At 38.2% G+C, this 12,267-nt stretch overlaps 1 protein-coding gene across 1 annotated transcript; it reads left to right on the top strand.

Moving 5' to 3' along the window:
- Positions 1-2,763: 2,763 nt before the first annotated feature.
- LOC141249978 (uncharacterized) lies at positions 2,764-4,068 on the top strand. The gene has a single exon (XM_073669844.1). It carries the CDS (start codon positions 2,764-2,766, stop codon positions 4,066-4,068), a length of 1,305 nt encoding a protein of 434 aa, XP_073525945.1.
- The last annotated feature ends 8,199 nt before the right edge of the window (positions 4,069-12,267 follow it).

Raw genomic sequence — 12,267 nt, 5'->3', positions numbered from 1 at the left:
TATTTGTTACAATGTGAGGTCACCAATAGGAGGTTTATATAGAGGTTACAAGAAGATTCTATGGTTTCCAAAACATACTATATAAATGGACATCCATATACGCTAATATTATAACACTCCCCCTTGGATGTACATTATTAACTGCCTCATTAAAAACCTTGTGTAGGAAAAATCCAATGGGAAAAACAAGACTAAGGAAAAAAGAGTGCAGTCATAATACTCCCCCTCAATTCAGTGTATGTCTCTAAAACGGCGCATTCCAATCTGGTAGATGAGTTCTTAAAAGACTCTTGTAGGTAATGATTTCGTAAACACATCTGACAAGTTTTTGCTTGGCTGGACTTGTTGAGCGTATATCTTTCCTTGCACTTGAAGCTCGTGTGTTGAGAAGAATTTTGGCAATATGTGCTTGACACAATCGCTTTTGATGTAGCCTTCTTTGATTTGGGAGATACATGTTGCATTGTCCTCATATATGATTGTTGGGCTTTCTGTAACTGTTTTCATCCCGCAAGACTTTGAACATGATGTATAAGCGACCTGAGACATACACATTCTCTTCCGATTTCATATAACGCTATTAAATCTACATAGTGGAACCGGAACCAGAGCCAGTTAGTGGCCGGTTCCAGAACCGGCGGTTCCGGTTTAGTTCTCCGGTTCCGGTTCTAAAATGGCCATCTCTACTATGGTGGCGCTTCCTCCCAGAGGAAAAGGCGACATCATCGGCACCAGAAGTTTCATAAAGGACTATTCGAAGTCATTTTTGTTTCTTATATTGTGAAGTTACGGATGATGATGTGGATATAGAGATTGAAGACGTTACAAAGTGTAAAGATGAAGCTCACCAAAGGTGGTAACTCTACCCGGTTTCATTGTGCAATTACCTATATTGTGAAAAGACATTAAGTATTTATTATGAACTAAATTATAAAGGGTGTAACGCTATGTCGGGAAACCGAAGGGAAAAGGGGCATGAAGGGTTCAACCTTTAGAGTAGAAAATAGAGAAGCACCAAGGGTATATTAGGAAAGAGATATTTAGAGTAATTATATGTTTAATTTTGATCACAATTAATGCATTAAAAAGTGAAGTTCATAAGTACTATTAGATTAGATTATGGTGGATATAATACCGCGGGAAGGACTTGATGTATTTTTCCATGAGCAAAGAAGTAAATACCAACTTTCCATAGTAGGAAATCTTGTAACGAAATAGTAGGACACAATTGAAGAACGATAGTGTTATAATAATTCGTTGACTACCTAATGATCACATGAATAAGGTTGCTAGAGTGTTCTTTAATAAATTAGTTTTTTTGTATATGCCTACTTAGGAAAACCATATATAAGTATATATATATAGGTTATATAGTCTTGTGCAGTACAAGAAACGAATACTGGTAACATAGAAATTTATAACCATTTTTCCACTAATTTAGAAGAGAGAAAAGAAAATATATTGAATAAAATATAGACTACTTTGCAATAAATTATAAAAATAGTATCTTAACCCTTTGTACTAATGTCTAGAAGAATCTTACAGGAATTGATTGAAACATTTTAAATGATTTTTCTTATAGATAACAAGACCGAAAACAAATATCTTTATATATAAGGCTTCAAAAATTACAATCACGTATTCATCTTATTCAAGTTTACACTTGTATTTATAGATGCTTCATTATGAGCTAATCAATTTCATGGATTCATATTATTCTTTACTAATTTGACAACATGTCTTTGATCAACACAATACGAGACATTTGGAAAGTACCTTGGAATATACACTCCATTGTGGAAGATATCAAAAGAGGGGCTAATAAATTTCAAGAATTCAAATTCATACATTGCTTCCGGAAAAGCAATAAAGTTGTAGATGTATTAGCTAGTGATATAATGCATAATTTAGATCTAGCAGAAATTAGAAAAATATGTGATTTCAATTAGACTACTTGATTCAGATATCAGGACTCTGCGAGAAAGACGAAACCTTGCACAATCCCTCTCCATAACTTTTTTGATATTTTATAAGTATTATCTTTAATAATAATGCGGAATTGTCATCTAGAAAGATTCCTAGCGTTGTCCTGGTATAAAAAATATAGAAACGTGTATAAAATACAATTAAAGAAAAATATTTGACAAATTCCAAGCATAATAATCCACACATTCCGTTTTCGGTGTAACACCTACACACAGGGGCAGATTTAGGGGTATTAGGGGGGCCCGGGCTCCCCGTTTATCCGATCCTGGTAATTATATTTAGTAGAAAAAAACGAAAAAATAGATATGTTTTAAAAAAAATCAATCTATAACAACAATAGTAGGTCTTGAGTTCAAATCTCATATTCATTCAATCTCTCCTATTTTTAATATTTTATGAATAACTTTCACTATATTTTTATTAAATAATTATATTCATTATTATAAATATATTTTATTTATTACAATTATTAAATTAATAATAAAATTTATTATTATTATATATTATATTATATTTAAAAAATATAGTGACACATCTTTAAAATATTCCTAATCCGCCCCCTTCATACATAGATGTCGGGTTTGTCCGATCTAGCTAGAGAATTTGAACAGTTTTCCTAGACTGGCAGCTTCTTCGATCGTCTCGAACAAAGTATACTGTTTTGACTCAAACTCTACCGCCATCTGGGTCATTCGGAGACAAACGTACATAATTTGACTCCTACCTTCTAAATCCCTTTCATTCATCCCAAATCCACTACACTACCCTGCGTGATCAATGGAGTCCAAACAGAGAGAAACGATCAACATCCTGCTGTTCCCATGGCTAGCACACGGCCACATTTCTCCATTCCTAGAGCTCGGCAAGAAGCTCGCCGCCCGCAACTTCCGCGTCCACCTCTGCTCAACTCCAGTCAACCTTGAACGCATAAAAAACAATGTTACAATAGAGCTGGTGGAGCTCCATCTTCCTTCAACGCCGGAGCTGCCACCTCACCACCACACCACAAACGGCCTGCCACCTCATCTCATGGACCCCCTCAAACAAGCCCTCCACGTGTCTGGACCACCTAGCTTCTCCTCCATCCTCGAGACCCTAAAACCAGACCTCGTCATCTACGACTTCATCCAGAGCTGGGCCCCTGCTCTCGCCACCTCTCACAACATCCCCGCCGTCGAGTTTTTCCTCACCAACGCTTCCTCCACCTCTTACTTCCTCCAACTTGATGCCGGAGATTTCCCCTTCCCAGAGATATGGATGTATGACTTCGAGAAAAACAGGGTTCCTCTCGGAACGTCAACCAAGGAACATTCTTTTGAGGCGATGAGGCGGTCCCACAAGGTTATACTCATCAGAACTTTCGCCGAGATTGAAGGCAAGTACTTGGATCATCTGAGCTCGGTTTTGGGTGATAAGAAAATGGTCCCTGTGGGTCCTCTAATCAGAGACCCTGAACCCCATCAAGGGTTTGAGAACTTGATGACGTGGCTAGACGAGAAGGAGCCGTTATCGACGGTGTTCGTGTCGTTTGGGAGCGAGTCTTACCCTACAAAGGAAGAAATAGAGGAGATAGCAATTGGGTTGGAGCTTAGTTTAGTGAACTTCATATGGGTAGTAAGGCTGCCGGAAACAGGGAAGAAACAGAGTATGAAAAGCTTTCTCCTTGATGGGTTTGATGCGAAGAGAGGGATGGTGGTAGAAGGGTGGGCCCCACAGGCGAGGATATTGGCGCACAAGAGCATAGGAGGGTTCGTGAGCCACTGCGGATGGAGCTCGGTGTTGGAGAGTATGAGGTTTGGGGTGCCTATAGTGGCTATGCCTATGCAGACTGACCAGCCGCTGAATGCTAGGCTTGTGGAGTCAGTTGGTGTCGGTTTGGAGGTGAAGAGAGATGAGTTTGGTGAGTATAAGAGAAATGAGATTTGCAGGGTTATTAGGAGGGTTTTGGTGGAGGAAGATGGGGTTTGTATTAGGAGAAAGGCTAGAGAACTGAGTGAAGTTATAGTGAAGAAAGGTGACGATGATATTGATGTTGTGGCTAAAGAGTTGGCTCAGATCTGCAAGGAGTATGGTAAGTTGTAGCGTCGTGGTTAGTATGGTGAGATAGGGATGAAGTGTGGTATGCTGTCATAATGTAATGTTGTTCTGTTTTTCAGTGTGTAAATTCCAAATGCTTCTGTAACCATGTCCTAAGTCTAAGACACTGAATGTAGAATACTTTTGGTTGGTTCTCAGTTATAAATAATAATTCCATCTTTCTCATTCATATATCCTTCCCTCATTGCTGCTGTAAAATTGATACAACTTCACCTGTTAAGAAGACAGCAGCATATGCATCAGAGTTCAATTTCAAGTTTCCTTTTGTTCAAGCTGATTTTCTTACCTTCCATTTTGCCCAAAGCTCTCTGAACTGCTCCTGAGCAGCCACAGCTTGACATGGCAACCTTGAGGACAGTTGTCTGAAAGTTTCACATGACGAGTTTCAAATCACATGCACATAAGAATCAAACCCTTTTTCTGGTTCAAAAGAACATGTTTTGATATATACTGGATAGCAGTCGCTTGGTTCATGCAAAAACACAAATTCGGATTATTCACTCGGCTACTTTACTCTTCTGCAAACGTATATCAAAATTTAAAAACCAACTAAAATCAAACACCTAGCTATACTGCAGAACTTCCTTAATGAATAAAAACTAAAATGTCATACACAGATCTAAGTTCTTCAGTTCTGCCTGATGAAAACCCTTGCATAAAATTTCTATCACAAATCTTTATGCTATGAAATTTGGAGAAGAAAACAGACAAGGAATCGAATTGCATTTTCATCTCTAGATCTTCTAAAGAAAAGAGGAAAACATCAAAACCAGCTGATCCCATGAGAGAATTTGTAACCTAATCGCAAGATCCAAACGCATATAAAACCACAATAACGAAATCGAAAGCAAGATCGACACAAGGAATTGTTCACGCAGTTCGGATATAAATCCTACTCTGCGGAGCCTCAGAGGGGAGAGCTCAGCCCAAACATGCACTATAGATCGAGTATAGAGATTACAACAACAACGGTTCGCAGCAAAGCACAAGAACGCAATATCAAACAAGAAAGCTAAAAGGCAAGAGAAAGAGGAAGCAAACGAAAGGGATTGCGCCCCCAATAGGCCCAGTCAAGCTCCTCAGAGAACAAGACCAACGAAGCTTCAAGTGGAAGAGGTAAGAACACCACCAGCGTACAAAGGAAACGCCAGAACAACCACCAACGAACCAGCCGAGCGAGGTGCTCGCCGATCTGCCCTTTCTCCCTTTTCTTCTTTCTTTCACTGAGAGCGTTTGATTTTTGTGGAGGCTGCGTATATTCTGAGATGTAGTAAGTGAAACCCTAAGGAAGAAGGCAACTATATACCTCCTCTCCTTATAATTCAGCTCAAACATCAAACAGGCCCAGATCCGGCCCATATTAATAAGACACGGCCCAATACTCAAATCAGCCTATATCCTTATAAGATATGCCTATTATTATTTGCACATAAGTGTACCAACATTTTATACATAGAGTTCCACATAAATGTGACATCTCAATATGTACAAAATGGGTTCCTATATGTAAAATAATAATGGTTAATCTTATGCTCTACCAAGCAAACTTACATTGTGTATTAAACCCCTAAATGTCAATTACATGGATTACAAACATTACAAAATGCCCCCATAATCCTAGTAATCTGACCTCAAATCCTAAGTGCATGAATGGTCAATCAAACGTCCCCTATACATCATCGGCCCACCTCACATTTCACGTAACATCATCAATGTGAAGCGCATCCCTGCAAAACACAAATTTATTAGCTGGAACCACTTTGGTACCGAAATCTGCAGGGTTTATCTCACCAGGAATTTTCTTCACAATAATAGAACGTGATTCCACTTTGTCTCTTATAAAATGAAAACGTACATCAATATGCTTAGTGCGTTCGTGATACACCGGATCCTTACAAAGATACAGTGCGCTTTGACTATCCATATTCAATGTCGAAGTGAACTTCTTACCAGTTATTTCATGTAATATACCCTGAAGCCAGATTGCTTCCTTGGTTGCCTCAGTAGCAGCGATATACTCAGCTTCGGTAGAAGACAGAGCAACTATAGGCTGCTGCTGAGATTTCCAAGATATAACATTTCCAGCCCAAGTATAGTAAAATGCAGTAGTAGACTTCCTATTGTCCTTGTTAGAAGCATAGTCAGAATCCACATATCCTAATAATTCATCCCTAGAAGTGTGTTCTGTATAAAACAGCCCGAGCTTACATGTACCCGAGACATACTTCAACATGTATTTCATAGCCTGCCAATGTTTGTCCCCAGGGTCTGACATGTAACGACTCAGCACACTTATAGCAAATGCCAAATCAGGACGTGTGCACAACATAGCATACATAAGTGACCCCACAGCCACATCATAAGGTACATGTTCCATTTTCAATTTTTCCTTATCATTCTTAGGACAATCATCTTTAGACAGGTCTAAATGTCATCCTAGTGGAATAGGTGAGATCTTACAGTTTTTCATAGCAAACCTATCTAAGACTTTATCTAAGTAATCAGCCTGTGATAAATACATAGTCTTTTTAGATCGGTTTCTAGCAATTTTTACTCCTAGAATTTTCTGAGCTGGTCCTAGATCTTTTATATCAAAATTATTCTTAAGATCATTTTTAATTCCAGCTACAACAACCTTAGAGTTGCTAATAATCAGAATATCATCCACATATAAAAGAACATAGGCAAGATGGTCAGTTTTAATGTCTTTCAAGTATAGACAAGTATCATAATGGCTTCTAGTAAATCCTAAGGATATCATGCAAGAGTCAAATTTTTTATTCCATTGCCTAGGTGACTGCTTAAGTCCATAAATAGATTTATTAAGTAAACAAACATGCTCAGGATATTGTTTATCTATAAATCCTCTAGGTTGTCTCATATAAATGGTTTCATCTAACTCTCCATGCAAAAAAGTCGTTTTAACATCCATTTGCTCTAGTTCCCAATCATAAACTGTGGTCATAGCTAATAATAGTCGCATGGTTTTATACTTAACTACAGGGGCAAAAATGTCATTGTAGTCCACCCCTTCCTTTTGGGTGAAACCCTTTGCTACTAATCTGGCCTTAAACCTAGGTGGGTCCTTAATATTAGTTCCCTCTTTTAGTTTGTAAATCCACTTACAATCTATAGTTCTAGCTTTATTAGGTTTAGGCACAAGGGTCCAAGTTTTATTAGCATGCATAGACTTAATTTCATCTTTCATAGCTATAGTCCAATCATTAGCATTAGTACTCCTAATGGCAGATTCATAAGTCTCAGGAGTTTCAAATTTAACAACATCAGCAACAAGTAGAGCAAACTCAACAATGTTAGAGTAATTCTCATGCAAGTTCACATACCTAGGATTAGGAAATCTAATTCTAGGTTCTCTATCCCTAGCCAACTGATAATCAACTAAGTCATGATTAGGCCCGTGCAAAGTTTCAATAACAGAATTAGAGGAGATAGAGTTTTGAGAAGGACTTACATCCCCACCCAATTGGTGAGTTTGTGAATTACTACCAACAGTTTGCTCATTTTCAGGCTCGTCTTGAGCAACCTGAGAAGCCATGTCGTCTAAGTTTTCATCAGCATTCACTTGCTGGTGTTCATGAGACTCTTCAAAGTCTTCATCATCATCATTATTAGCTTGATTTCCCAACTGAAGTCCATGAGGGATAAAGCTTGGTCCCATATCACTTTGGGTACCTGTATGCTCAGCAGAATCTGTAAGTTTCAGTTTGAAGTGATACTCATTTTCATTCAAGGTAACAGATCTGGAAGTTATCACTCTGTAACCTCCAGGCATAATCAAAAGTAGCTTATAACCCTTTGTACCATAGGGATAGCCTAACATAATACACTTTAGTGCCCTAGGGTTTAGTTTCCCTTGGGAAGTATGGGCATACGCAGTACACCCAAATGGTCTAAGGTGTTTTATGTTCGGTTTCCTACCAGTCCAAAGTTCTTGGGGCGTTTTAAAACCTATAGCAGAACAAGGTGATCTATTAATTAAGTATGCAGCAGTGATTACAGCCTCACCCCACAAACTATTTTTCACACCTGAGCTAAAGATCATACACCTAGCTTTTTCTAACAATGTTCTGTTCATCCGTTCCGCAGTCCCATTCTGCTGTGGGGTACCCGGAACGGTTAAATTCCTTCTAATACCATGAGTTCTACAATAATCATCAAATTGTTTATTACAGAATTCTAATCCATTATCAGTCTTTAGGCACTTAACTTTAAATTTGGAGTGGGTTTCTACCATAGTTTTCCAAGTTCTAAAGTTATCAAAAGTCTCATCTTTAGACTTTAACAAGTAAATCCAAACCTTCTTAGAGTAATGATCAACAAGTGATAGAAAATAACTTCTACCTCCGATTGTGGGAACTTGTGCAGGCCCCCACAAGTCGGAGTGAACATACTCTAAGGGGGATTTAGCAACATACGAGGACCTAGAGAAACTATGAGCAATTTTCTTTCCTAATATGCAGTTTTCAAAAAAATCTATGTCTTTAGGTTTAGATTCAATCATGCCATTAGTAAACAGATAGTGGAGGCCTTTATTTCCTATGTGTCCAAGCCTATTATGCCAAATTTTAGAATATTCAGAAATGTCATATTTGGTCACCTCATTGGAGACATTAAGTTCAGGAGAGGCTTGTACATGATACAACCCTCCTTGCTTAATGCTCCTGATTAAGACAATACCATTTAAAGATACTTCCTTAATGCCATTATGAGTGTTAATATGACAGCCCATTTCATCAAATATAGCCTCAGAAATCAGATTTCTCCTAAGTCCTGGAACCCATCTAACCTGTTGTACAACTCTAATGACTCCATCATGCATTCTTAGAGGTACATTTCCTACACCCTTAATAGGTAAAGAAGTTTCATCCCCTAACATCACATTCCCTCCTTCACATAAATCAAGTTTACTAAAGTAATTTCTATTGGGAGTAGCATGTAAAGTACATCCAGAGTCTAAAATCCAGGCCCTAAGTTCAGTTTTAGGAGCAACAATCAACAGTTCATAATTATACCGAGGGCATAATTCACACACATTGGAATGGCCATTATTCTTGTTTGTGTGACCACCCTGATTAGAGTGACCACTGTGAGCATTTTGAGAGTTAGTTTTACTCTTTTCATCCCTCTTCTTTTTATGACAATCAGTTGCATAATGTCCAAGCTTATCACAATAATAACACTTAATCATAGAGGTATCATTATCATGTTATATACCAGTATTATCCTTCTTAAATTTCTTACCTTTGAACTTACCCTTTCCTTTACCTTTAACCATCATCACTTCATTTTTAGAGTCAGTCTTAGGTTCAGTTTTACCTCCATTTTTTACTTTAAAAATCTTAAGTGTTTCATTCTTGTGAATTATGGTTTCAGTTATCTTAGTCAAGGTAAGTTCATCTCTACTAAATTGGATCACATCTTTAATAGTGTCAAACTGACTCGGTAAAGAGTTAAGAAGGATAACAGCTTGGTGGGTGTCTTTGATTTTATCATCACACCTTTCTAAATCTTGTGTCATTTTTAGAAAATTATCTAAATTTTCTTGAACAGTCAAACTAGTGTTTATTTTAAAGGTGAATAATTTGCAAAGCAGAGATATACGACTAGGCAAAGATTTAGTAAGATATATAGACTCAAGAGCATCCCATAAGGCTTTAGGTTGAGTATGACTTACAACCTGACGAGCCACGTCGTCAGTTAACCTTATCATTATCTCTGAGTGGGCTATCTCTTGCATATCCTTCCTTTCAGTCTCATCCATATCCAGCGGCCATGCCTCAGATATCGCTTTGTAACACCTTTCCTTTATAAGGATCGCCTTCATCTTTATCCTCCACATGGCGAAATCGGAGGTGCCATCAAATGGCTTAAGCTTTGTAATGTCACCCATTTCAAATCGCTTAAACAAAATCTGCAAGTCTCAGACAACTTAGACAGTTAGTGATTTAAAACAATAGTATACAAAACTACGACAATGAACCAACAGTGTAACTGAGGTCCCAAGACTCAGTGAGATTTTTCTCAGTCAAGATAAACTGAGAAGTCAGAAATCTCACAAGGGATTTGCTTGAATGACACAGGAATTCAAGTAACAAATCCACAACAGTAGCTTAAACAACAATAGCTAAGCAACAGTAGCTATTCAACAATAGCACAACAACACTCAGCAGCTATAGGACGTAGCAAAGCAGCAGATTAAATCAGTAGCTAAGCTAATAAACCAATAGCTATATAAGCAGTAGCTAAACAACAAAGTAATGCAACAGGCTAAATAACAAAAGCCTAAAGCAAAACAATAGCTAATTAACTATAGCAATGCAATGAAGCAAAGCAACAATAGCCGAAATCTCAGCAGCAGATTAAGCAACAAAAGCAAAACTCAGTAGCTAAATTCAGCAGCTATATATCACGTAGCCAAAGACAGCAGTACAAATCTGATAAATTCAGCAAACAGTAGCAAAGCAATAGCAGCTGAACAACAGAGGCAACAGAGGCTAATCTTAATAGCTAGGCAATAATATCAACACTGGTTCGATTTAAGGCTAAAAAATTTCAAAGAAACCCTAAAAATTTCCAAGAAACCCTAAAAATCTCAGAAACCCTAGAAATTTCGCAGGAAGCAATCAAACAACAGATCTATCAAAGAACCTCGCTCTGATACCACAATGAGAGAATTTGTAACCTAATCGCAAGATCCAAACGCATATAAAACCACAATAACGAAATCGAAAGCAAGATCGACACAAGGAATTGTTCACGCAGTTCGGATATAAATCCTACTCTGCGGAGCCTCAGAGGGGAGAGCTCAGCCCAAACATGCACTATAGATCGAGTATAGAGATTACAACAACAACGGTTCGCAGCAAAGCACAAGAACGCAATATCAAACAAGAAAGCTAAAAGGCAAGAGAAAGAGGAAGCAAACGAAAGGGATTGCGCCCCCAATAGGCCCAGTCAAGCTCCTCAGAGAACAAGACCAACGAAGCTTCAAGTGGAAGAGGTAAGAACACCACCAGCGTACAAAGGAAACGCCAGAACAACCACCAACGAACCAGCCGAGCGAGGTGCTCGCCGATCTGCCCTTTCTCCCTTTTCTTCTTTCTTTCACTGAGAGCGTTTGATTTTTGTGGAGGCTGCGTATATTCTGAGATGTAGTAAGTGAAACCCTAAGGAAGAAGGCAACTATATACCTCCTCTCCTTATAATTCAGCTCAAACATCAAACAGGCCCAGATCCGGCCCATATTAATAAGACACGGCCCAATACTCAAATCAGCCTATATCCTTATAAGATATGCCTATTATTATTTGCACATAAGTGTACCAACATTTTATACATAGAGTTCCACATAAATGTGACATCTCAATATGTACAAAATGGGTTCCTATATGTAAAATAATAATGGTTAATCTTATGCTCTACCAAGCAAACTTACATTGTGTATTAAACCCCTAAATGTCAATTACATGGATTACAAACATTACAAAATGCCCCCATAATCCTAGTAATCTGACCTCAAATCCTAAGTGCATGAATGGTCAATCAAACGTCCCCTATACATCATCGGCCCACCTCACATTTCACGTAACATCATCAATGTGAAGCGCATCCCTGCAAAACACAAATTTATTAGCTGGAACCACTTTGGTACCGAAATCTGCAGGGTTTATCTCACCAGGAATTTTCTTCACAATAATAGAACGTGATTCCACTTTGTCTCTTATAAAATGAAAACGTACATCAATATGCTTAGTGCGTTCGTGATACACCGGATCCTTACAAAGATACAGTGCGCTTTGACTATCCATATTCAATGTCGAAGTGAACTTCTTACCAGTTATTTCATGTAATATACCCTGAAGCCAGATTGCTTCCTTGGTTGCCTCAGTAGCAGCGATATACTCAGCTTCGGTAGAAGACAGAGCAACTATAGGCTGCTGCTGAGATTTCCAAGATATAACATTTCCAGCCCAAGTATAGTAAAATGCAGTAGTAGACTTCCTATTGTCCTTGTTAGAAGCATAGTCAGAGTCCACCATTTGCAAGGAATCTGCTGCAAAAAAAGGGTTCTGGAAAACCAATCTAGAAGCAAACCCTAGATACAGAACTGTTTCAAAAGGAAAACTAGCTGACATGGTTACCTAAGACATGGCTATTGAGCTG

Source organism: Phyllobates terribilis, unplaced genomic scaffold (genome assembly GCF_046119375.1).
Source record: "Phyllobates terribilis strain yellow unplaced genomic scaffold, ASM4611937v1 Scaffold_5305__1_contigs__length_52617, whole genome shotgun sequence".
NCBI classification, from domain to species: domain Eukaryota; kingdom Metazoa; phylum Chordata; class Amphibia; order Anura; family Dendrobatidae; genus Phyllobates; species Phyllobates terribilis.
The sequence above is the reverse complement of the archived record's forward strand: the minus strand, read 5'-3'. Positions and strand labels throughout refer to the sequence as shown.

Excerpts from the sequence above, each read along its gene's own strand:
- LOC141249978 (XM_073669844.1), top strand. The coding sequence starts at position 2,764 with ATGGAGTCCAAACAGAGAGAAACGATCAACATCCTGCTGTTCCCATGG.